The following is a 27,265-nucleotide window of genomic DNA, read 5'->3' on the forward strand; positions in this document are numbered from 1 at the left end:
TGTAAGATTGTGTCAAGTTGATAGGTGGAGAAATTGGGTTTTTGAGGCATTGAAGGGCACAATTTAAGGTTCCTTTTACCCCAATCAAACATGATAGCAAGGTCTGAGGTTAAGCGTTCTGCAGCCTCCAGTCTGGAGTCTTGTCATTTCTGTTGAGAGGGTCTTCTGTTGAAAGAAATTGAATATGAAGTGTGGGGGAGGTGTTTCCAACTCCTCAACTATTAGGCTTGGGTCACACATTCACCATCATGCACTCCCAACGCCTCCCGCCGTTAGAAAATAGCGCCATCCTCGGTGGTCGCCATGCATTCCTCTCCCCGGCCATCTTCAACTTGCGTTACGACCGTCTGCTTCCTGTCAAAAATCTTGGCCATTATGTCAGGAAACCATCACTGCCCACATACGACGGTTGGAACACGGTCCACACCCATCAAGATGTAGTCTTAATAACGTCGTTATTTGGCGTAATCCCGTCGCAACATTCCTCCAAGGTCGCATATACCCAACGCCACACCCAATGTCACGCGGCCAAGATGATTGCCAAAATTGAACGTCGGGAGTCATCATCGTGAATATATGGGACAGAAGCCTTAATTCAGGAAGCCAGGGTGCATCCTTGCTCCATCACTTCAACACTTGCATGGAGTGGGTATTTGGCAAAGTTGTTGTGGAGCATCTGTTGGCGACACCAAGGTCGTTGCTTAGTATATTGGCTTTCAAAGTGTTCCATGAGGAGACACAAATTAATCCTTTAGACTGGATCGAGGTCTCCTGGGCCAAAACTAATGTCCAATCGCTTGGAGACTTGCTGGATGGCGCAGTTTAGTCCAAGGAGACCTGGTTCAGTCTGTCCATGCATGAGGCTATCAAGATCACCAAAAATTTTACATGTTTTGGTACTGTACGTGCATAACAACGGTACGTCTTAATATGCTGGGTTCACACATTCACGGTTTGTGGTCACGGTGCCCTCCCGACACGCAAAAATGGTGAATCGGCATTGTATCCGTGACTAACCTTGACATACCTTGGATTTCCGGCGCGGCATCGTAACCCCGCCGTGGAAAACCTTGGACGTCGGCAGTGTCTCACGATCATTTTGGTGCGAGCAAAATGATCGAGGTTCACCCCGACAACTGTCAAATGCCGCGACTATCCGGGATGGCATCGAGAAGGGTCCGGGCTAGCACCTGGAGTCCGTCGGGAACGTCGGTAAGCCATCGGAAATAACCGTGACATTCCGGTGGGAAACCATTGGTTTTCTGCCGCTCAGCCACGGTCTGATCACGTGTGCTGCGGACGCCTACCGACCTCATAAAGCTGTCGGGACGCTGCCGGGCTGGGCCAGTGACCTAACAGCGCGCACATCATCATGACCCAGCGCTCTGACGCCTCCGTGGACGTGTTGCGGGTCGACGAGCATCACCTCCTCTCCATACACTGCCACAATAGCTTCACAGGTTTCTGGCACAATATGGTGAATAGTGTTCACAGCAACGCGGAAGGCATACGAAAGGCTTTTGTAGGAATCACCTGTTGCTAAGAAACGAAGTGTGATCGCAATACGTAGTCCTGGCTCAATGGGCGATTTCCAGAATGTTGTCTGCTTCTCAATGTGTGGGCCAACACGTGCAACAATCTCATTGAACAGGTCTTCATCAGTCCTGAGGAAGTTTTTGTACAGCTCTGGATCTTCCTCTGCCAGTTCTTTCATGAGTTTGACATAATGACCCAAGATAGGCCGTCTCGTCAGGTAGGGCTTCACCCAAATCCTCTTCTTTTTCGACTTCTTTTAATTGTCAGCTGAATCAGTTCCAGTATAGTATTCTCTATGGAGAGACACTCCATGTTGTGCTTGTGCAGCATCAATATCCTCAGTTTGGCTAGGTCGCTCTCTTCCATGTTGCGTTCACGAGGGACACTTGTGGACTGGTGCCAGTTCCAAGCAACGCCCCCTTTTTATACATCGGTAGAAATACCAAGATGCTTCAACGGTTAGGCGCCGATGTCTGTGAAATACCGGGAAGGCACCTAGGCAACTCCGTAACTTCATCGTGGTCGTTGTGGGTTACCGGCTGTAATCGTGGTGATACACTGTCATTTTCCGTGGCCGCCGTAAGTGGGTCGGGAGGGCTCCGGGGTGGGATCGGGAATGGTCCGGGAACGTCGTTCTCGTTCCGGCGTACTACCTTTGTACACCGTTGTACAACCGCCACAGTGGTAATCCGGCGGTCAGATCGTGGCAAGAGGTCACGGTTTAACCACCTGCTCTCCGGGAGACCATCGTGGACCACAAACCGTGAATGTGTGAACCCAGCATTACTCAGAAACACACGATCGACGGATTGGCTTAATGGACCGTATTGGCTATACAGGCAGCGCCACACGTGGCCACTCAGTAAACTGTCAAAGTAGTACTTTCCATAGAACTCAAGTTATGTACTAGAGTGCGTCTGAGGCTGCCTACGGGATACAAGGCCTTGGTGCCGCCACCGCTACAAGCCAATGACTGCACACACTTTACTCCTACCCGATTCCCTGACTCTACTATTTGACATGGAGAAAAACTGAAATCGGGTAGGAGTGAAGTGTGTGCAGTCATCGGCTAGGGGCGACGCCGCGGCATCATATGGCCGTGTATCCCTGAGACAGCCTCAGATGCATTCTAATCTATAACTTGAATTCTATGGGAGCTGCCTGTTTAGCCAATACGGTCCATTGGCCCACGGTGTTATGGACCAAGGCCTTACTAGATGAAACTGAATCGAGGCCTGTACGTTAATTACCAGTTTAGTCCGTGAATGCCAACTCAAACTATATGGGCACGTGGCATGCCTCCCAGACCTTAATATCCTGCTCTTAAGGTTTTTGTACAAGACAACCTCGAGTGGAGGGGACCATAAGGGGACGCCCAAGGAAACTAATATATAGTCTCCTTGGGGACGCCAATACGGTCGACATACCTCGATCATGCATGGCTGCGGCAAATCGACCGATCCTGCAAGGATGACCTTGGGATGGATGGGGCAGCTGCGTGGGAGCTTGATCGGGTGTGACCTTCACGGAAGCATGAAGGCAGAGGGTACGTGATTGAAGCGATGCGCCCCCGGGTATATGCTCCCTGTTAGCTAGTGAATTAGCACCACATCTACATACGCTACAGCGAAAATAAAAATATATGCGGGGATGAAAAGAGATGAACTTCATCCGGGCTGACAAGAACATCACAGAGCCACAGAGGTTATATTTGGTCCCTCAGACACCCTTGACAGCAAGGATCTGTGCTCGACAGTCACCACCCGGTACAGTTGCTGAGTGTACTCTGTAACTGGGCGCGGCGAAGCGCATCCGATCAGACATATATACCTGTCAAGTCTTACGTTTTTTGCGTGTCTTACGTAATTTTGATGATTTTCAAGTCTTACGGCGTAAGTTGAAAATCTTACGTTTTTTCTCCGCTTGCGATGTTTTTTTTTAATGTTTGTTATAAACAATTTGAAATATATTGTTCGCGCCATATTTAAATCCATCTGAGCGTGCTGAGTTTACTGTTACGGTTAGTGCGTGTGGGGGGGGGGGGAACCTCCTCGTGCACCCTGCTTGAGTCCGTCGGAACGGGCGTGTCATATATATATATATATATATATATATATATATATATATATATATATATATATATATATATATATATTAATTAAAGAATTGACTTACTCGCTCTCCTGCCCTCACCCACGTAGGACTCACTAGCTTCTCCTTCCTCACCCACGTAACTACGTATCATATGCTAAAAGGAATTGCCTCCACCCACACAAACACCTACTGCACACAAACCCCAGTGAATATGGTTTTCTTATGGTTTAATTACCGTTTTATACACAAACTTATGGTCTCTAACGCAAAATCTTATGGCAAGACACCACAGTAGCTTGACAGGTATGCCGGATCAGCAGAGTGACGCAACAGGATAAAGTTAGTTGACCCTTGCCTGATAAGTTAATTGTTCCACCGCTGGAAAACTAAAAGAGTAAAATGAAAGATTTCATAATCGTCGCAACATTGCATCAGATTTTCATAGATAACGTCATTGTTGACTATATGACGCTCGGTATATAAATGACCCTATTACCGTTTTTCCACATTGTTAAGAAGGAAATAATACACTGAGGTGACAGACAATATGAATCACACACCAAAAAAAACACTGACTTAATCAAAGTGAAATCATAGGCTAAGAAAGATGAATGAGAATAGGTGGGCACGTAGCATGAGTGGGTGGGTCAAATAAGGGACAAAGTGAAGTCTAGCATACGCTGGGAGATGAGGCGTGGGCTGGAGGGCTTCACATCCTCCGAGATGATGCTATGGCTGGAGGAAAAGGAAGTGTAGCGTAGAATGAATGACAGAGTTCAGCAGGAGAGGGGCAAGGATGATTAATATGTGTTGAGTACAACGACCCGTACACGGACTGAGACGGTCCTCCCCCGCCCCGCCGTAAACAAAGTCACCTCCTCGCCCCGTTTCGTCGCCATCCATCGCCTGTCAGCGGGGCTCCGGGTAAGGCAGAGGCTGTGTGCAGGGGGCGGTACAGCCATGCCTGTCTGACGCGCCGGAAGCAGAGGCAGAGGGCGAGGCTTTGACACTTAGCGTCGTCACGTGAGGCTGTGCTGGCCGTCACTTCAGCGTGCAGGGCCGAGGCTGTCACCAGGCGGGAGGGAGCGAGGCAGCGGCCACCAGGCGGGACGGAGGGACCACGCCAGGGAGAGGTTGGGGTGAGTAGCTTTGGCACAGTTTTTCCCAGTGTCGGCCGTGCCTCTTGGGTGGCGGGTGTGCAAGGGTAGAAGCCCTCGCGGATAATATTCACGAAAGCGTAGCCACCTCTGGCAAATTTAATGCTTACATGGATTTCTTTTTGGTCCCTGAATGCAGTGCAGTGCAGTAACAAGTGACTTTCGGAAAAGAGAAAGAAAATTGATACAATGATGTAAAAATGTTAATGGAACTTAAGTATGACGTAGCACATCCACCCACCCTTAGAGATTGTTATGTACTGACTGTCAAACAAGTCTGGCATGGTGACATGGTCTCAAAATCATATAGTAGTGGTGGAAGGTAGCGTTGAAAATTTTGCCACTCAACATTTCTCTGGCTGGCACGCCGTTGCCTCACCCATGATGCATTCCCCTGTCCCTCCAATCAGAGCATGGGAGGTCTTGTTCTTGGTCGAGAGGTTGTTTACACTGCTGCTTACTTATTTCATATTTCTAATTTAAATTTAAATTTAAATCACTTATCTCCAGCCTCTTCAAGAGTAGACCATCTGTAGTAGTATATATTAAGGGCTGCCCACTGTGGTGTTCGCTAAGATAAGTTGTCAAAACATTGCGTCTGTTTGTGTTCGGTTATTGTAATTCAAAGTTGTGGTCAGCTGGTCCTGCCATTTTCAGGGCTAATGCCATCTTGCAAGACCAGTTATGTCAACCTTTGTCTGAAGCAGACTAAAGCCATGCTAAAAAAATTGCCTCCATCACATGCTATTATTTTATGTATACCTGATGAAGTTATATGTTCTTTGCATGTATATATTGTCAATTTTCTTCTCAAAATTTGTCTCAGGCAATGTTTATACCCTCCCCATTCATTTAATTATTTCAATGTTTTTACTTTTTTCTCTAAACTTTGTGTTCTGTTTACTTTGGCAACCTATTCACAGGTGTCATGGTAGTTGTAAGTAGCAGTGTCATTCTGCTGTGTTACCCATGACTTGCTAGATATGCAGCAAGTGGCACCAATGGAAACTGATTTAACTTGTTGTTCAGTGTCTGGCAGTCTCCCTCAGAACATTCAGAAATGTTCATAACTATTTACTTTGGTTACCAAGACATGGATTTGACCCTAGAACAAAAATCAGATAAGTAACAAAACTTATCTGGAAAGAGGAAATACCAGAAAATAAACTGCTGTTGAAAATTTTACATACTGATTGCCTATAATATCCTGAAGGATAGTAACTTAACTTGCTTAAAATAATAGCTTGGCATTACAAAAATAGTATATAACTCTACCTCATGGGAATAGTAGTTTTTTTTACTTCAAGTATATTTATGTTGAGGTGAGAGAGATAGGAGAAATTGGGAGTTGGTCTGGAAATAATGTGGTTTTGCTATCCAGAATTACCAGAAATTAAAAGCAGTTTGATAGTGTATGCAAAAGGAGAAAGCTGAAAGTAAATGTCAACAAAAATAAGGTGATGGTTTGTGAGCGGAGTAGAAGTGAGGTTGTGGATTTTGTATTCCCAGATAGACAGGGAATTGAATGTGAAAAAGAATGCAAAATAATTTTGAATGGTGAAGAAATGGAGGAGGTTAATAAGTTTAAGTGCCTTGGATCAGTTATGTGTAAGCATGGCGATATAGAAGGAGAGACAAGAGAAAGGGCATCGCAAGGAAGTAGGGTGGTAGGGTCTTTGGGATGTATCATGTATGGCAGAAGTGGGAGCATGGAGGTAAAGAGGGATTTGAGAAATACAATAATAGTACCAACCCACACATATGCCAGTGAAACATGGGCCTGGAATGAAAGTCAGAGGTCTAGAGTGCAGGCAGTGGAAATGAGTTATTTGAGAAGTTCATGTGGTGTGAGTAGAATGGATGGAATGAGTAATGAAAGGGTGTATGAGCGTTTTGGAATGGGTCACGTGGGTGAAGGGAAGAAGTGTGGAGTGGTGGAAGAAGTGAAGCAACAGACTTTAAAGTGGTTTGGTCACATGGAGCGAATGGAGGAGAGTAAGATGACCAGGAGAGTGTATGTGAGTGAGATAGAGGGAGGGAATGTTAGAGGACGACCTCCAGTGAAATGGAGAGATAGGGTACAGGAGTACGTTAGGGAGAGGGGTGAAAGATCTGTGAGAAACTTTGAGCAGGCAAGGAGGGAGTGCCTGAATAGAGAGATGGAAACTCTTCTGCCGTGGCCATCCCCTGGTGGGAGCTCCTAGGAGCAGGCATCAATGAAATGATGAAAAGCAGTAAGAATGGTAGAAAGTAATAATAGTTGGAGGAGCAGTGCTTAGCTGTCTTTTTTGTTGCTTTTTTTGTTTTGAAGTTTTCCTTGTAAAAAAACAAAATATATAGTAAGAAATGACAATGAGTTGAAAAGACTGTCTCCCTGACCAGAACCTAAATCCATTGTGCAAGGTTATTCGTGTATCTCCTGATCCTCAGTGTACTGCCAAAGCTTTAGAAAATATATCAAGGCTAATGTCTAGTTTAAGGGATATCGTTTTGTATGTTTACTTAATCATGTAAAAGGCTATCCAGATATCTCCTAGGCCTGTTCCTGATTGTTGATGGTGTAAGGCCAGACTATAGACACATATTTATATCACTGGTATCATTTGGGGAATCTGATGTGAGGTGTGATAATTATAATCAGTGGCGTGGGATTGTTAGGAGGGTTGAGAGTTGCTTGTCGCCTTAAAACTGGTTGCTACACATCATTGGTTTGTTTTTGATAGGATCAGAGTATAGTTGGCATGAAAATATTGATAAAACTGGCTGCATCATAATTTCTTGATCCCTGTACCTAATGAAGTAATTCTGTTATGCTTTGTTTTAAGATTTATTTCTTTATTTTCTCTTTTTTTACCATTTACCTTTAATTTTCATTGGAATGGAAAGGAAAGCTGAGGTCATGGAGTTACCTATTAGTATTGAAGTAGATAAGAAGAATTGTTTTATTTCTTCTGTATCTCAGAAAAATGCACATATAATAGAACATTATATACATTCATACATGCGTGTCAGTTTCATGTTTATCTATGATGGGATAGTGACAAGTGGGTTATCTGAAGCTTCCTGTTTGTTTTTAGGTTAAGAGATAATGTGTGGTTAATGGTAATGTGTGTCTACAGTGACCTCACATTATATGCTGTCACTGTGTGTGTGTGTGTATGTGTGTTTGGTGGGAGGGAGGTGGTGGCTCTCCCTGCACAAGTGAGCAGTAAGGTGTTTGTCGCGTTCAAGTTCGCAGGTGTGTGTGACTCAGCCCATTTAGTGCTTTTGTGTGTAAATTCTGCTTATCTTATCTTACTGTAGAGTGCTCAATCTTACATTTATCAATAAAGGACAATGATGATGTAAGTCATGAATTTTGTCTATTAAGAATTTTTCTCACATGTAAATCCTTCATATTTCCTGTCATTTATGATGGAGTGATTGATGGCAGTGCTGTGATAGCCCTAACCTAATCCAACCCAACTTAACCTAATCATGCTTCAAGCCTAGCCTAATCTAACTTATCTCATTGTCTTAATGCTTCAGAAGGAACAAGACAGCCTGAGATACACTGGTTTTACTGAGCTACAAACTGCTCAACACACACCACCGCCCTCATAGCTGTCATTCTGAAAGAGCTGCCCTGAACCTCAGCACCAGCACCACTGGCACCATGTGGGACATCATAACCATCAAGGGCATCATCCTGGTGGTGATGTTCCTCATTACCTTCGTGTGCTCCATGCTGCCGGTCCTGTTTGTGCGGCACATCAGGGAAACACATGACTCCGGCCGCAGGTCCAAGTGAGTCAGCAGCCAGGTGTGAAAGGTGTGGCTGAGGCGTTAGTGGACAAAATTAGCATATGATATTGAATTCATATCTATAATTGTAAATATTTGTGTCAATAAACTAACTAACAAGGACTGGTATGTCATTGCGGCTAAATTGTATGTGAGTGACCAGGTGTGATAGGTTTATAAGGGTGAAGCTGAGGTGTATGTGAGTGAGTCACCTACTATGAAATTCAGAGCCAGCATTACACTGTTTTTCGTTAATAACTTTTTAACAGAGTGTCGGATGAAGATGATGTTTTGCCAGGGTATGTTTTACACACCTACCTAATAATCGCCAATATGCTTTAGTACCGAATGTCGATCATTCAGGCAATCATAGGTGTAAAACAAGCACACGATTCCAAAGCCGCTACACTCACCGTGATGGGTTCGGTGGTGGAATACGTGATGCTGACTCTGACGTCATGAGACTACGCCCACTGTGACAGATGATTGGCTATTCATAACCAGACTCCACCTCTGCCAACACAGACGTCATTGTTAGCATTATTTACCGTAATTTTTATCGCAATTAATAATTATATTGACATTATACAGTTTTTTTCACTTGTTAAGCCCAACATGACAATCTACCTCTTCTCATCTTGGGGAATGTCTCCTAACCCTTAACTGAAGATTGAGATGGCTCTGGCCTCCGCATGCTTACTTTACTCCTATAAGTACCTTAATCATCAAACACAGGTACTAAAGCGTACTGTCAAAAATTAGGTAGGGGTGTAAAACATATTCTGACAAACTATCGTCTTTATCCGACACTTTGGTAAAAAGTTATTGCCGAAAAACAGTGTAATGCTGGCTTTGAATCTCATAGTAGACTAATAGGTATGTTAAGGTGAGCCTCATTTGCATGCATGGATAGAACTGGTGTGAACTGAGCCCTTGCCTTCATTTCCTCAGGTACCAGCCTTTGCAAAGCTCTCACATCATTCCTTTGGTACCAAGTAATACATAGATAAGACTTAGTACAGTCTCCCTAGGTACCAATCATTATTATACCCTCCCCTGTCATGCCTCCAGGTACCAGGTATTAGGTAAAACTTGGTACTGTCTCCCTAGGTACCAATCATTATTATACCCTCCCCTGTCATGCCCCCAGGTACAGGTAAGACTTGGTACTGTCTCCCTTGGTACCAATCATTATTATACCCTCCCCTGTCATGCCTCCAGGTACCAGGTATTAGGTAAAACTTGGTACTGTCTCCCTAGGTACCAATCATTATTATACCCTCCCCTGTCATGCCCCCAGGTACAGGTAAGACTTGGTACTGTCTCCCTAGGTACCAATCATTGTTATACCCTCCCCTGTCATGCCCCCAGGTACCAGGTAAGACTTGGTACTGTCTCCCTAGGTACCAATCATTATTATGCCCTCCCCTGTCATGCCCCTAGGTACCAGATGCTGCTGAGCCTCATGTCGTGCTCAGCCGGTGGGGTCTTCATGGGCACCTGCATCTTGGACCTCTTCCCCGACGTGCAGCAGCAACTGGACCTGCTGATGGACCAGAGCTTCGTCACGCAGTCCTACCCCATCGCTGAGTTTATTGTGGTGTTCGGCTTCCTCCTCGTCCTCACCATGGAGCAGATCGTTCTGGACTACAAGGAGCAGAGTCTTCTTAACAGGTTTGTCTCCATTATTTCTTCTTCCTCTGATTCCCGTTATTTACCTTTTCTCATCCAGTCTCCTGTTTCTTACCACTTCCTCCACTGTAGCCTCTATTTTCATGCCTTTATTTTCTTGCTTATTCACTATGGTCTCTTACCCTTCACATTCTACCACTTTAACCTCCCATTTCTTACTTTTTTCACAATAAAGGAAGTAGCTCAAGAGAAAAAAATACAAAACCATGTCCAATTTAGCTGTCTACTATCTAGCTATCTACTTACAACGATAATAATGGAATATTCTAAATAGATTCTCTTCTGTAGCCCATTTTGTGCCTCTTCTCTTCCTGCATCTCCTTTTTTCTTACCTGTTCCTCTTCTCCTCTCATCCCTTGGTTCCTTTCTTCTTCCTTACAGTTTCCCTTTTCTTTCCTTCGAAAACAAGCTCGACCGTCACTTCCATCAACTTAATATCAACTAGAGTTGAAATGCATCGTATTGGAGCCTTCTGATTAATGTAGAATCACTTAGGTTTAAGGACAGACCACCTAGTCTGGACCATGGGGTCTGTGTGGTCTGATTTTCTATGTAAATCTGCAGATTTGGATATTGGCATTGTCCAATTTTTTATTCAGTTGGCCCTTTTTTTTCCACAACCCAAAAGATCACAACACTCAGACCTTGAAGGAGAGTGTTATATCTATGTGTTGTCATGTGTTATCAGTTGTCATGTCAAATCCCTCCCTCCCCCAGACCACCTGAAGCCCAGTCGCTGCTGAGTGAGCCCGAGGAGCAGCGACGCACACTTGTACAGCAACACAGCCTCGGTGGCATCTCTGACCAGCCAGACCTCACAGCCTCCATTAGGTGAGCAGGAGGGGGGGAGTAAAGTAAGTGTATTTTATGTTTTCTTTTTACCAGCATTGTCCAGTTCATACATGCCATTACAATTAGTTCTCATGTCACGGAAAAATCTTGAAAAATGCAAGCTGGTGCATAGAAATTAAACCTTCGTGAAAATTAGTAACATTTATCAGTCTTTACTTGGATATAGATCATTTTGGGGCCCCTAATATGAATAGTACCCGGAATGATGTGTGCAGATAGGTGAAGGTAATTTATTCAGAACTAATGCTTAAGAACATGCTAAGTTTCCATTCATATTTTCCAGGACTAACCATGCAACATCCCTCCTTTCTTCCTTCCTCTCTGACACTCATTTTTGTACCCAGGAGTGAGACTGGCTCTCTCAGCAGTGCCACCCATGGCTACAACACAGCTGCCGACCACTGTGATCCCCAACATGCGCAGGGCCACAGCCACGTCATCTTTGACCACTCAGTCCACCATGACGTAGCTTCCCACTCCTCCTTGCGCTCCCTCCTGCTTCTGTTTGCTTTGTCACTCCACTCGGTAAGTTTTAAAGCTTGTGTATGTCGGCTTGGAATCTGATGTTGATTGACTGAGAAAGTTAAACTGAGGGTGTTGTCTGTCGACGAAGAGGAGGTAGGCCAAGTCTCTCATTTTTAGTGCCAAGTGTTTGAGTGACAGGTCATGTTCAGGTGTGTGTTAGGGGGAATAATGTGGCTTGTTTGTGTAGCCAGGTGTTTGGGAGGTGATGAGGTGTGCCAGGGTGGGTAATTGCCTTGTCTGTGTTCCCTGTAAAGTGTATCAGGGTGAGTGATATGCCTGGTTCGTGTAGCCATCTGTTTGAGTGGTGATTAAATTTGTCAGGGTGTTTGTGTTGCCAGTCAAGTGTGTTAGGGTGAGTAATCTGCCTCATAAGTGTTGTTCAAATGTTTCAGGTCAAGTAATCTGCCTCGTTTGCATTGCCAGTCAGGTGTGTAGAGGCAAGTAATCTGCCTCAGTGGCGTAGTTAGACCTGGGCTTTCGGGGCTATAGCCCTGAATGTTTTATGAATAGCCTCGGATCTCAAAGAGTTATTATTATTTTTTTTAGGAACAGTCCCAGCCAGGCCAAAGCAAAGTGTTAATTCTTGTTAAGCTGTTAGTACTAGAAATTAGATTTGATAGATCTCATATGGAGATCACACAGTTTGATCCCGTCCGGTTCATGTTCCTATCACATATTCACGGCCACTCGCCAGTCAGCCATCAGTCAGGCAGTGGTGCCATGCGCCGGCCAAGGTGCTTATCTCGGCCCGCGCACATGTGTGAGCGAGAGAGCTTGTTGGTTGGTAGTAGCGAGCAAGACCTGAGTTTGAGGCTATGGATATAAGAAGCTTTTTCAAAAAGAACGGGGACCAAGGTAATTAGGTGCAACCTACAAGTCAAGAGCAAGAAGAGTTACTTCCTGCTGTTGCTGTAACTATAGATGAGTCAGGACGGGAGACTGCCACTGCCTTTACATTGTCTGTTAGCTCAGGTTGGTGAAGCAGAGGGCTCTCTAGCCAGCTAGCAAGTAGCCATAGTCTAGCTGAGTGGTTCTCAAATGTTTTTGTCACACAAGGCATATACAAACTACTTAAAAAATATGCTAGTTATGTATACTGTAATGATGAGAAATGTTCACGCTGCACCGAATTGCTGTTGCATTCAGCAGTTGAAAGTGGAACGAGGGACTGTAATTTTTCTGATTTCCAAAGGATCCAGTTATTATTTAGCAAATTTCAAGAGGTCTTTTTATTGATGTTTTCCTGTGGTCATTAGTTACGTGATAATTACGCAAGATCGAACTTCAGTAATATAAAAAGAAGTTAAAAGTATAACAGTAAAAGAAGATTTTAATACGTCTTTAACTTTGTATTAAACAACTTGCAACCTACAAGAACTGATGACATGGCAGGAGTAAAAACCAGCATCTAAATTTATAAAATGTAGTAGTGGAGTAGTGGGCTGCATGAGATGAAACCTGACAGGCTACATTATTTATACTCTCATGATATGATTACCTAGGCTATGGCAACGGGGTAAACAATTAATATGTTTATTATGAGGCTAAAGGCTGAAAGTTTTTTTTTTTTTTTAGGTGAATAGAGCAAAGAAAAGAAAAAAAAGAAAATAATTTGAAGTTGTCTGTACAGTACATTTATATGTATGATACATCAGTCTTATGCGCTGAAATGTTCTTATTATTTACCATAATTTGATAATGACCTTGAAAGTTTTATTATGACACACTTGCCATATTTTCAGTGTTACTGCTAAACACAATAATACAGAAATTGGCCCTAATGTATGTCAGAGAGGTCTCAGAAATACCCTAAAAACTCCGTGGTTCTCTCGCCTCCAACCACCCAGCATTTTGGGCTGGGCTAAGCTCCCAATGCTTCAAGGTCCTAAATACAGCCCTGATCTGCCTTATATGTGCTGCCAGGTATTGAGTGGTGTTCAGGTGTGTCAGGGCGAGTCATCCACCTTGTTTGTGTGTCACCAGGTGTTCGAGGGCATGGCGGTGGGGCTGCAGGGGAGCATCGACGACGTGGTGAGTCTCTTCCTGGTGGTCATTTTCCACAAGGGGATCATATCCTTCTCCCTGGGGCTCAACATGGTGCAATCTAAACTCTCAGTCACGCAGGTAGGAACTCATCTGGACAAGGAAGAATAATTGTCAGCAGAGGATTTGTTGCATATAAATTTGGTTGAAAACATGAAATGATGTTAATGTTTGTATTCTTATTTTGTGGGTGTTGGTTGAAAGTATAGATGATGCAGATGCTGTATGCTAATTTTGTGTATCTGTTTATTTAGATATTGATGTATTTGATTATTTTATTCATTCATGCACTCATTTATTTGCTTATGGACTGATTTTCCTGTTATCTTTATTTACTTATTCTTTTTATTTTTCTTTCTTTTTCATGTGCATGGCTACAGATGCTGATGGCCAACATGTTCTTCTGTGTCACGGCACCCCTGGGTCTGGGTCTGGGCATGGGGATCACAGAGATGCAGACCACCTTCACCACCGCTGCTGTCTCAGGAACACTCCAAGGCATTGCCTGTGGAACCTTCCTCTATGTTACCTTCTTTGAGGCAAGTCCCTTCTCTTCCCTTGCCTTGCATGTGTTTGTTGAAGACCCATATTCTCCAATATTTCAGGGTTGACACATCCATGTTTAACCCTTTCTTTGCGCATGGTGCGAGACGCGAGTATCCCCTCAGGCGCAGTCGGGCAGTCCAATGGGGGGTCTCTTTTAACTGCAGTATCTCAAAAACTATTCATCACAGCTAAAAACCAAAAACACCATTGGAAAGAGGAGGCCTAGATCTATAGAAGTCAGTTATGTATGCCTCTCCTGCGAACGTACATGCACGTTCAGGGAGTGTTGAATGTTAACACTTACGTCAGTGCGTTCGCAATGATCAGCCATTTTGAGGGAACTGTGGACATCTCTCCTTGAGGTTCTGGCAAGGTAGTATTGCCAACTGCAATATTTACAACTAGTTGGTCAAAGAATCAGTCAGGTGATAGGTGAAGCTATGGAAAAATGCCGCTATATTGGACAAGAACATCCACCAGTTACTCGTCCGTAGATTTTCCGTGCTGGGCTGATATGATTTTCCACCAAATTTAGTGGAGAACCCACTCCATTGGCAATCCTGTGTTGTGAGAAATATTGTTGGAACACTCATACGCGGGAAATTTGAGTGTGGCTGGAGCTCGCAGCGAGCGTTTAGCACCACCAGCAAATGCGCCTAATGCTCGCTGCGAGCATTTAGCAATGAAAGGGTTAATAAGGCTTTTGGAGAGGTTACAGGTGTATCCATGAGTAGTTTAACCTGTTGAGCCCCACCAATAATATATAATGCAGTAACACCAGACCTGTAAATTTTTTCAATGATTTTTTTCTCGGAAATCTATTGGAATCATGGTTATAACATCTGAAGCACTTAAAATCACTCACCATATCAGCAGGACACACAGAACATACTACTGAGAGGGGGTACGGTATGTTCTGCATGTCATCCAGCATGTGGCAGGGCGGGAGGTGCAGTGTTGCCAGGCATCCGTCAGCATCAAACATCAGGCAGTGATCTACTCGTTTATTACATGAGAGTTATATGTGGCATGTAAGAGTCATAACACGGTGCCCTTACAACGCTTCTAATAGTTTCTTCAGTTCTTATAGTAACACAACTTTCTTTTTGTGAAGCTTTGGCACAATGTATTGGTTGTCATGGTGATGGAGCAGCCTTGTTGCGCTTCAACCACCCAGCTTTGATACTTATAGTTTGTACCTAACTCCCCAAACATGAAAAAAGGTCATCGTCATCATCTGAGGTTAAATGAGGCAGTGGTGGGGGTGGAGATGGAGGGTATGAGCATGCACTCATGCTGGACCCACGTCAGGACGTAGGTAAGATTAGAGGCTCCATTTCTTCCAAATCCTCTGCTGTCGGGACATATTCTTCCCTAAAAGAGTCATCAGAGGCACTGTCCATGTACTCATCAGACTCTAACACCATTTCTAAAGCCTCAGCTAGGGAGAGAATAACCTTTTCCTGGCAGGGGGGTAGAGTGCAGTCAGACATCTCTGCACACTCTGCACAAAGCATGGTCTGAGCATATTCTACTGCGAGTTACATGTGAAGGGTGGTAGGTAAGTTTCCAGGTAGTGTCTATTTGTCCCACATCCTGACTCATGTGTGTGAATATTAAAACTCTATGACCATTATGGAGATGGAGGGGTCGAGAAGTTGCGACAGCTGAGAGCTGTCAGTGGGGCTGAGTGTTACACATACAGGTTGAGAATCCTTTATCTGAAATTCTGAAATATGAAAGTTTATTTTAATGCTGATATGACACATCAATAACGGAAAATTTCACAAAACAACCAGTTCTCTTTTCCCATTTACTTCCTTTTTCCATTGTAATACGACACAGTGGCTATTTATAATGTTTGTAAGACCATATTTACTTTATTCCTGCTTTTTACATTGAATTGATAAAGGCATTTATGTTGAAATTAAAGGTTTCAATTTTTTAAGGCAAACTGTTAAATTGTAATCTGGGAACTTATATCGTTGTTTGATTCACATTTACGTCAAGGTAACTCTGGTTTTCGATGTCTTGTTATCTACGAACATGCTTAAGGGGAAGAAGAAGATAAGAGATAAGGAGGAGATTGAGACAGGTAGAAAGCTAATAGAAATATGGGGCCGAGGCAGACAGGAACGAAGGACAGAATGGAGGAACGAGGGAAAGTTAAGACTGTCTTGCTATTATATCTGGTGAACGCTTTATATATTAAGGAAGGGAAGATAAGACAAAACAGACGGGATGAGAAGGGCAGAAATCAAAACCCCGATCCTCGTCTACAGAGCCGACTTTTGGTCGGTGACAGCCGATAAAGTCGGTATGTCGGCTCCCTCTTCATGGGCTGTCACCCGACAAAGGCCCATTGTCCCTCCACGGAGGAACAAATCTAGATATGAATGAATGAGGAGGAGGTAGGAAGATGAATAAAGAGGAAGGAAAGAAAGAAGGGAGGAGGAGGGAGGTATGGCATTCCCAGGCATCAGTGCTGTTGGGAAAATGTATCATACTGCCCACACTTCTCATGCCTCTCAAAGAGTATATCTCATCATTTTAAAAAGGAATTGGCTTATCTTACTCATAAAGTTATATTTCAAATTGAAGAAACGATTTATAAGCATTTATAAATCAAGCAGTCGTCACAGTAACACCTTCGCTCGTTACCCATTGTGATTACCACTTGTTGTGTGCTCTGTGGTGTAAAGATATTGCTAAAAATGTCAAAAATTCCAAAAGCCGAAAAAATCCGAAATCCACAACACTTTCGGTCTTCGGAATTTCGGATAATAGATTCTCAATCTGTATATGGAATGGCTCATAGCCGTCAACGGGGCTGTATGGATCAATGACCCTTGTGATAGTATGACAAGGCTTCTGCACCATGAATGTGATAATCACTCATGAGAACCTGACCAATCTCCTTTGTGGCCTTTGGTGATATTTGTTGTGAGACCCAAAGACACGGTGCCTGAGTTCCATCCTTTCTCTTATCTGACAAAGCTAGTGATAAAGTTTAGCTCCTTTATGTGTTGTAAGGGCTATTGTTTTGTAATGTAAGTTTGGACATTTTTAGAGAATCGTAATGCCTCAAGTCACACCTCCACTTGATAGAGCCTGTTGCTACCTCAATCTCTTTTTGTTTGACCATGGTGATGATTGCAATTTTTTAATTCTAGAGGGTTCAGATGTGCAATGAATTCAGTATCCATCTTTCTTGAACTAAACTGTTTCTATTATGCTATGTAATCCCATCCATTTTAATTATAATGGAACAAACCAATTTCTAATATGTGAGAGGACAAGAAATTTCTGATATGCTCTTTAACCGTATCCCATTTTTATTTAACTTAATGATTTCAGTATCCATCTTACCATGACAAACCCCTCTCTAATATGCTCTGTAACCCCATCCATTCCCAGGTACTTCCCCATGAGATGAACAACGGGGAGAACAGACTCCTTAAGCTGCTCTTCATCATCCTTGGCTTTGCTGCCGTGTGTGGCGTCCTGTACCTCGACCCTGACATCCGGCGTCCTCGCTGTTACCAGGAGCCTCTGCCAGCCGGGCCCACGTAACGGTGTGGTGGTGAGGGAGGGAGGGTTTGACAGGAGGATGTGTACTGCAAAGTGTTGAGATTGGCCAAGGTTGTGTACATCAGTGTAGTGACTGTGTGTGTGTGTGTGTGTGTGTGTGTGTGTGTGTGTGTGTGTGTGTGTTCAAGTTTATTTTATTCTAACTTTTTTGAAGTTTTTTTTTTTTTTTTTTTTTTTTTTTTTGATCTAGAAACAGTTTTAGCTGGGCAGATCTTAGTCAGAGTGAGATGAGCAGAAGGGTCGTGTGAGTGGGAACGTATAAGAGCAGGTGTGAAAGTAAGTGAGATGCAGGTGATGTGAAATGCTGGAGACAAAATACTCACAGTCTAGGTAAGGGGAGATGGCAATTGAATGTACATGAAACAGGGAAGTCTCTGTTGTGTCTTTCCATGGATGATTCAGTGACAGTGGAAGGTGGAGACATATTAAACCTGCTTCATAGTAGGTTGTGTTTGCCAGTTTGCTTATTATATTTCAATAATATTCATAGTCAGGGAAATATATCTAAAAAATTGAGTTGGCATACATATTCTTTGACAACAATTTTTTCTATTATTTTTCTCCCTAATAAAGAGTTAAAATTGAAATTATGCATACAGCAAACTGGCAGACATACCTTATAATATAGTTTTGAGTAATCATCATACCTCTCAAGTTGAAGATCATTGTGTTTGCATAGTGCCAGTATTATTAATGTTAGTGGCCACCAGCAGGAAAGAGGGTTGCCGTCTGGTAAGGTGAGATAGTGAATCTCTTGCCAGTGTTGAGCACCACTGTATCCTCTGCTCTCCACCTGCCTCTCCATAGCCAAAGTAACCGTGTTTGTGGACGTATTTATAGGTCATACATTAGGTTTTTCATATCTTTATTTTCCATATTATTTTACCATATCTTTATTTTTATATATTTTGCTTACCATTTTATTCTGTATATTTGAGGCGAGTTTGACTGCCTGTCCAGTGTTTTCATATCTATTTTTTCCATGTGGTATTTTACCATGTCTTTATTTTCATATATTTTGCTGATCATTTCATTCTGTATATTTTAGGGAAGGCTAACAGCCTGTCCAGTGTTGCCAGTGTCTGAATTGTGTCAGTGTGTCCACCAATTTATTAATGTCTTTCCAATTCATATCACAAAAAAACTATAATGGAATATTGAGCTTTGGTATGAAAATCAGTAGTCTGAGCATAACAGTCAAACTTCTGACTGATTTTTGTACTGCAGTAAAAAGTTTCAGAATAGCATTTGGATGATTAAGTACTAATTGGAAGTATGTTTAGCATTTTGATGATTAAGTACTAATTGGAAGTATGTTAACAAATTGACAAATACTCTTTCCTGGAGACATTTAGTGCTCACTGTTGGCTGTCTTTTAGTGTCAAAACTAATTTTTTAACGCCCATTATTTTTTTTATTTTTTTTTATAATCTTTTCATTCCACTACGTTCTGTCTGATATTTGCTGTTTTTCCAGTGTAGTGATATACTTTGTCAAAGTTAAGTTACTGTAAGGCTTCCTATGGCATTGTCTTGTGTTGTTTCAGCGTGTAGATAAGAGCCGCCGTGTCTTCCATGAGCACACATTGTTTTATATCTCGGATGTAACCATATTTTATCTTTGAGCTACATCATTCATACATAGAATATTTTCAATATATCAAGTCATATAAAGGGACTCGTAATGCACTTTTTGTTTTAATGTTTCCTGTTCCCAAGAGAGAGAGAGAGAGAGAGAGAGAGAGAGTTTGTATATAGCTATTCTCTGCATAATCACATGCCTTTCCTTGCTTTCCTCCTTGTCTTCCTATATGACTTCGAAACACGAAACACTGCTCGAACTTATCAGCGAAGCGCGCCCCCCCCCCCCCCCCACACACACACACACACAGACATACATTAAAAAACGGCTCAGAAAAGGGTTAGTTAAGATAAAACGGAAAACAATAACTAAGGTCTAAGTTCAAGAGCAGTCTAGAGTTTGAAGAGGCGATGCTGCCACTTGATTTTGAACTCCGGCAGAGGGCAGCACCGCGCCCAGCCGCTCCCCCTCCCCAAGGTATCGCTCGTCACTTGCAGTGCTGCCAGATTTGGGGAATTTTCCCTAGTTTTGGGGAAATCATGATGTTGATGGGGAAATGGGGAATTCATGCCCATTTTTGAATTTTTCTGCGACTGACTTTTTTTAAAAAAAAAATGGATTTTCATTGTTTTCAGCATTTTCTAGTTTTTTTGTTAATTCTTCAACACATCAATATAAATAATATGATACATAATAACTTTCACGGATGTATCTATGGAAATATAATAATTTTAAAATGAAGAGGTAGCCACTAGTAGGAAAACGACATGTGATAACAGTGGAAGTAGAGTGGACGCGTCCGCGTCCGCCGCCGCCGCCGCGCGACCCTTTACTCCTTTTACTGTGACTCTGCCACCACTGACCCACTGTACTTAAGTTTTCATATTATATTTATTGGATATTGGATCTTTCAGTTAACTAAAAACATTGGTTGGATTGCTCCATACTAGGCGATACTTGAAAGAGGATTTTTTTTTTTTTCCCTGTAGTATCTTCTCTTCTCCATGACCTGACCTGAAGCTCTGATATGTATGATTCAGAGTGAATCATGTATATGATACAGGATTAGGTTAACTAAGCAATGCTACATTTAAGTTTAAAGTTATAATAAGTTTTGAGAGAAGTGTTACTACCTATGTTTTCATTATATTATTTTTTTCATATTAAAAGTGTGTTCAGCATAAATATAATTGGATCTTCAGTTAACTATGCCAGTATCCTATTGTCCATACTACAAGTAGAAAGAAATTGGTATTTTTTTTAGCTATAACTCAAATAAAACTCAATTAAAACCAAACTTTTTGAAATGGGGAAATTTTGTCCAAAATGGGGAATTTTGGCACTCGGATTTGAGGAAATGTGAGTCATTGCATCTGGCAGCACTGCTCGTCAGTCTGTTACTTTGAGCCGCAGAAGGAAGGTGTCCTAGGACGTTGCTACAATTATTTCAGTACACTCAGCAAGAAAAGAAGTTCTAGTATGAAGTTCACCAGCATTTTACTTCCTGGTGATGCCAGACGCATTGCCGGATCCAAAGGGGAGGGCCAGGGGGCCCGGCGCCCCCACCCCCCCATGGTTCTGAGCGAATACAGGAAAACTAGCTCAAAAGCGCGCTGCGGCTATAACAACGCTTTCTCAAGAGGAATCGGCCATCTCATTCGGATCCGAATAGAAACATTGGCCGCCCAGGAATGCTTTGGCACCAAGTCCAGGTCGTTATGCTCATTGATTCAGGTCAGTCCACCAGTTATTCAGGAGCAGGACTGCCGAGAATGTCGAACCGGTAATGATACTGTCCCTTCCACCCGCAAAAATCCTGGCATCGGGCCCCCAAAACCCTTTTTCCTGGATCCGCGCCTGGCCAGACGGTAAGAAAGTGCAGTGAATTTGTATTGTTGCATAGAGGCACATTGCGGGATGCTTAACTGCCAAGTGCTCCGGTGATTACACAATTTGACAGGTAAGCCGGGAAGCCCTGTACGCCAAGTGTCCGTCAGGTTGTATATATAAGGTTCTTTCATGGGTATTTATATATAAAAAGTCCGCATGAAAAAAAAAAAAAAATTACCCCCTTCTTGTTGATCAACGTATTCGTAATCCAGTCCAACCATCGAACATTCATTCAAATGTGTGGGGCCGCGGGAAGGGGGAAGACATGTTATCTAGTTCACTGGAGCAGTCAACATGAAAATAGCGCTGAGATAATTAAAAAAAAAAAGGGGGAGGGGGAGGAAGTCACTCAGTCTGTAATGGGCTGACCGAAAAGGCTTATACTTGGTGGTGGTGGTGTGTGTGGAGTATCTTTACACTGGCAAACAATCATTCAGAGGAGGGAAGCTGACGAGACTAACGAGGCCATTGTATATTTTGCACCCTACCACGAGGACGCTGATTGAGCAGTAGGCTAGATGAGATGTGAGGACTCCAGTTAAGGTTTTGGGTTTGACTGGTCTGCCTTTCCTCGCCGTTGCTTGAAGGCAGGTGGCGTACGTTCACATGTCAAAAGGTGGTTGTGCTCAAGGTCAGATGGGTAGTTCTCTCATCCTACAGGGGTTCTGGGTAGTCTAGTTTAGCTAATATTGTGGTAGTAACTGTTTTTCTTCATTATTATTCTTATTTTTAATAAATTACATCACGCTAAAGCCTAGTTTCTAGCCTAGTTCAGTTTCACGGTATAGTGCTTGATATTGCTGCATTATTTCCTGTTGTTGGTCGCGAATCCTTCTGTTAATTGACGATGCAAAGCCTGTTTAGTCATTTCACTGTGCATACTGTTGTGCTGGAAGCTTCCCCCGGCGACCATAGGCCTCTAGAAGGCTCCCGGAGAAACGAGCAAGGGGGCGGGGAGCAAGGCGAGCCGTCCGCGGGCGCGGTCAGGCGCCAGGCGGGAAGTGTTGCCAACTCGCATATATTTTTGCTACATGTTCTTGTATGATCTAAAATATACTGTAACATTCTAGACTGTACTGTTCTGGATATATATAGGAGAAGAGGGCGAGAGAGTGCCAGTCCCAGTCATAGTAAGCTAGTGGTAAGTGAAGAGTCAGAGTGAAGTGTACTACTAAGGAAGAATATTAAACTACAGGAGCTGCGCAAAGTGTTTACATATCTCCCTCCCACGGAGTCTCCTGACGGCGACACGGAACCCAAGTAACACGTCCGGCATAACAATACGTTATTGATGTTATTTCACGGTGTTTAATCTTCCTGTTGCAAAGCTCATTCTCATCATCATTATCATTGTTTCATGCTAAAGGCCTTAAATTTATAGGCTAGTTCAGTTGTTTCTCCACGGTATAAATTATAGTGCCTGATATTGCTGCATTATTTCCTCTTGCAAATCCTAGCTGGTGTTAGTTCCGAGTTCCGACGGTGCAGCTTGTTTTAATAAGTTCACAGTCTGGACTATGTTACTGCTTCACGGTGCTCATTTTATACTCCATTCGTATTGCATGGTCACATGCAGTTACATTGCTTATTTCATGTTGCAAAGCCCATCCTCATCAATATTGGGCCTTTCAGTCTCAGTGAAGGTGGGGGTTTACGGTGATAATTACAAGTTCATTCCAGATAGTGGTTCAGCCCTTCCAGGTGTTTTTTTTTTTAACGTTCGGCCAAGCTGTTGCATCGGGCCTGCTAGTCGGCTCCTGCCCGTTCGTGGCTCAGGCAAGCGTTTGGCTCATACTGCCTCCCGAAAATCATCTTTGCTCCAATGTAGTTTCGCTAGAGTCAAGGTTGATAGATGATCTTCAGGACAACATATAAGTAGATTTAAGCAATTTGGCGATGACTGTAAATTAAATTGTCAACTTGTAGCGGGGGGCGGGACTTGAACCCGGGTCCTCCATGTCCAGTAGGACACCGCGCCCGCACGCTGACCGCTCAGCCACCGCCTCCCCGTTTGGATTTCATTAAAGACTATTTCTTTAATGTCTCGTAATTAACATAAGCTAATAAGCCTGAGTCAAGTTTACATTCGATCAGCTCTGTTTTTATAATGCAGTTCAATACGTGATTGTGTTTAACTATTTCAGTAATAACCTTAAGGAAAGTACCAAAGTATTTGTTTTCTCGGTACGATCCAAAACAAGACTCGAACATAACTCAAATTTCGTGGTTCAAGGATCGAGCGTCCGAGGTGGCGGTGTTCCTTCCCTACCAAGGAGTCTAATAATCTATAATCATAGCATCTTTGTTCCCCGTCAACTCACTTACTCTTTTTGTTATATGTCCGAAAATAAATATTCAGAGATCCTAGTTGGGGAACATTGACGCGTGTCTGCTTCTCTCTCTCTCTCTCTCTCTCTCTCTCTCTCTCTCTCTCTCTCTCTCGACCCGTCGCTTCAGTATACGTGTGTGTGTGTGTGTGTCGAAGTGGACAGCGGCGGGTGGTGTAGGAGGCGACCGAAGTGCTGCCAGTTTTCAGTTTTTGCCATTTCTGTTGTATTTATAATTTAATGTCTTTTCTCTGGTTTTGGTATCATTATATATAATTATTCGTCACAGTAATAATCAATGGTTCACCCGCAATAAATGACTCAGCTTCCCTGACTGTTTCGAGAATGGATCACCGGTGTTGATACCGATCGACCCTCCAGCTCAACGACTGACGACGAATTGTGTTGTTAACGGATTGACTAGTCTCGGTGAATGGATCATTACTCCAGCCAACGTGACCTTTGCCGAGTGTGTAATAACTATAAATCATTAACTCCTTATACTAGAGAGAATGCGAATTTGATTACTTGTTTTCCAGGAACGAGACTCGGGCACCGTGCTGATGATACAAAGGCAGCATAGCCAATGGGTGAGGTCATTGGACATCAGCCGGCCAGTGGTGCCTGCCTGCCATCTCCTAGGGTAGCCACTCCTGCTGCTGCCCACACCTGCATGTTGAGGTGAGTTGGGAAAAAAATACCTTGTTCCATTGGGTGTTCAAGAACTGTTTTTTTTTCTTATTATTATTACTAAATGTAAGCTTTAGGAGATTACACAAACAGTGATTGATTGTTTATTGTTGCAAGTAAACAACAACGGAGAATGGGAGGAGCATGCCATCCCAACCCCCAGGGAGCACAGTGTGACAGTAACTAAAGCATTATTCTATCATAATTTTTTGGACTAAAAAGGTTAATGAGATTTTGACACTAAGGCCGAGGAGAGCCAGCGGTATTATCGGAGCAAGCAAGAGTCGTATACCACTATATCATATAATTCGGGGTCGTCGAAGAGACCCTTTAACCCGGTAGCTGCGGGGATCATATTTCTTAAAGGCCCTTCCCTCTAAGCGAGAATAATGAGAAAAAATCTCTCACGTCAACCATTTCATAATATATATCAACGCATTTGTGATCAGTTTATGCATCATCTATTTTGGGGGGTTTATATCATGGCAAAAATTTGGCCCGTCCCTGCTTCCGGGTTAAGAAAGCCTACCGGTGCTAGAGAAAAAAAAAGTACACGTTCATACTCCGCCAGGAGGCAGTGCACTACTAAGGAAGGGCGCAGCTACTGTTCAACAATGGTCTAACAATGCATTTGGCCATGTGGGGTGTTGGTAGCTTGATATCCTGCCTTTTTAGTTAAGAAATCAATTGTCTGAGTACAAGACATGAAACTAGTACTGTTTTAAGAGAATAATTCTAATGAAACTAACAAGTCATTGTAAGATCGTTTAATTAATGAGCATTGTATAAAGTAATCATGCAACCTTTATTACCATCCTCTTACTGCTCATAGTAACATAATAACTGAAGAATAAAATATATACTTTTCAGGCTACAGGCTTCTTGAATCTGTGAAGCAGATGTTACTTTGGCAGAGGTGGAGTTTGGTGCTGAGCCTCAGGATGACACTTGGGATGTTGTGGCACTGGCAGGAGGAAAAGGACATGCTGGCATTGGCTGGTGAAAATGATTGTGACAGTATATGAAGTAATGGAGGATGACTAGAAATGGGTATTTGCTTTGGAAGCAGATATGGGGTACACTAACTTAAGGGTCTTTCTTCACTCTGTTGACCCATTATCTATCTACTCTTCCCCTACTTTTTCCTCCATGCTCTAGAATTTACATCCAATAATCATGTATATTCCTCATGATTGTATTTACATGCTAACTGTTAAACTATATAAATTTTCTCACTTTGATATATATGTAATATGCATCTGAATTTACTTGAAATAAAAACCTAGAGGTCTTTAAAATTGTACTTAGTCAATAATACTTCAAAGCTTCCAGACAAACATGGTAAGCCTGTGTGACTAACACACTAAAGTCCTCTAGAAATGGTGAGCAGAGTTCACAGCTTTGAATATGCAAGTTCCCACTTATTAGCCATGTATGAAAGTAGTTCTCACAGAACTATACTAAAATGATCTAATGTTGACACTACGTCAAAAGCACGGTTACAGGTATTTTGGAGCAATAAGTTTTATAGAGTAATAGGAAACAGGGTACACTCAGTCAAAATTTGTTCTGATCCATGGGGAGATAAGTAGCCAGTATTGCCAGAAAGACAGAGCCACACAACAACACACCTCTACAAAATACAAGAAAGAATCTATATTTTATACAAACATATAATTGACCCAACCTTTTCCTTATTGGTGAGTTAAATTGAATTTCTGGCAGTATTGGTCACTATTCTCCCCATGGGTTAGAATAGTGAATATCCACTGACTCTCCTCACGAAGCTCCGTTGTTTGAACCTCAACTGGTGATTCATCGTTATGGAGGATCAGAACAAGTTTTGACTGCAATAGTACATTCATCAAAGTTTTATCAATCTTTTTTTTTTTTTTTAGGAGGGAGACAGAGGGCACACAAAAGCAAAAAAAAAAAAAAAAAAAAAAAAAAAAAAAAAGCTCACTGCTAAAAGAAAGAAAAGATCCAGGTGTGGCCGAAAAGATGGGTCAGTTTGAGGAGAGGTGTCCTGACTCCCTCCTCTTTGAGAGTTTAAGTCGGTAGGCAGGAGGAAATGAAGGAAGATTGTTCCAGAGCTAGAGAGAGAGATGAAAGAGGAAAGTTTGGACAGTATAGGGATGAGCATGAGTAGAAGTCGAGTGCAGCGAAGCGCGGAGGGGGGGGAGGCAAGTTATACAAGTTCAGTCAGAAGGAGCATGTGGAAATGGAAATAGAATAGAAGATAGAAGAGGCAACATTGCGGGAATTTAAGAGAAGAGAAGACTAATCAGTATGGAGAGGAGAGGAGCCCCTAGCTCCACTCTGTCCAGAAGACCTGTCCAGAAGAGCTGTAGCCCACACATGAGATGCATACTGCGTGACAAGGCGGGCAATATGGGGTATGGACAAGGCAACTGTGCAACTGGCGAAGAAACTGGAAAAACGCCAAAAACGCCCAGCCTCGAGGAAGCCGATTTAGTAAGAGATGAGATATGAAGTGTCTTGTCAACCTTCTCAACAGCAGCAGTATTTTCTTTTAGAGTCAACATATATCTTCCCTACAACAGATAGCTCCTGAAGTTTGACCGACACCTAGATTGTCTCATTGCTGTCTGCAAGGCTTCACCATCCATGTGGCAAGGACAGTCATGATATATGACTGGGACCACACTTTGCTGAAGTGGTTATGACATCTGGAAAAATTAACCACTCCTGAAAGAAACAGTTTTAATGCACATATCAAAAATATTGTGATGGCACTCTGTGCATGTGAGAATTTACCTATGTTTGGAAGAGATGTTTTCTGAACAATCTACTCACGATTCAAACTCTGGGTCTCCAAGACACAAGGCAGTCCATTACATTTTTTGCTCCATCAGCAAGTTTATCATCTGAGTAAATGACCTACTAACAGGTAGCATATGCCAGAAGTGCATCGCTTCTCTCACCCACTGCCTCCAC

The 27,265-nt window shown here is 42.8% G+C and overlaps 2 protein-coding genes across 8 annotated transcripts in view; one reads left to right on the forward strand and one right to left on the reverse strand.

Moving 5' to 3' along the window:
* Window positions 1-4,256: 4,256 nt before the first annotated feature.
* LOC127006617 (zinc transporter ZIP1-like) lies at window positions 4,257-25,324 on the forward strand. 5 transcript variants are annotated; one of them, XR_007759677.1, is made up of 10 exons: window positions 4,257-4,769; window positions 8,316-8,573; window positions 10,014-10,244; window positions 10,980-11,093; window positions 11,459-11,639; window positions 13,623-13,763; window positions 14,063-14,221; window positions 17,646-17,803; window positions 24,157-24,298; window positions 25,178-25,324. XR_007759677.1 is itself a non-coding variant. In XM_050876727.1 (8 exons), exons 2-8 carry the CDS (start codon window positions 8,443-8,445, stop codon window positions 17,799-17,801), a joined length of 1,113 nt encoding a protein of 370 aa, XP_050732684.1. In that variant the 5' UTR covers window positions 4,258-4,769; window positions 8,316-8,442; the 3' UTR covers window positions 17,802-19,507. The 5 variants fall into 5 exon arrangements, 4 of the variants coding, with proteins under 4 accessions (XP_050732684.1, XP_050732687.1, XP_050732685.1 ...); XM_050876727.1 differs by lacking the exons at window positions 24,157-24,298; window positions 25,178-25,324 and having other exon boundaries at window positions 4,258-4,769; window positions 17,646-19,507; XM_050876730.1 differs by lacking the exons at window positions 4,257-4,769; window positions 24,157-24,298; window positions 25,178-25,324 and adding an exon at window positions 4,811-4,834 and having other exon boundaries at window positions 17,646-19,507.
* Window positions 25,060-27,265, reverse strand: part of LOC127006616 (discoidin domain-containing receptor 2-like) — a 390,501-nt gene continuing 388,295 nt past the window's right edge. For all 3 annotated transcript variants that reach the window (XM_050876726.1, XM_050876725.1, XM_050876724.1), the window contains one exon: window positions 25,060-25,271. The gene's annotated coding sequence lies outside the window, so the exon portion shown is untranslated. The remainder of the gene's footprint in view (window positions 25,272-27,265) is intronic.

The sequence above is a fragment of the Eriocheir sinensis genome, chromosome 33 (genome assembly GCF_024679095.1).
Source record: "Eriocheir sinensis breed Jianghai 21 chromosome 33, ASM2467909v1, whole genome shotgun sequence".
Classification (NCBI taxonomy): Eukaryota; Metazoa; Arthropoda; class Malacostraca; order Decapoda; family Varunidae; genus Eriocheir; species Eriocheir sinensis.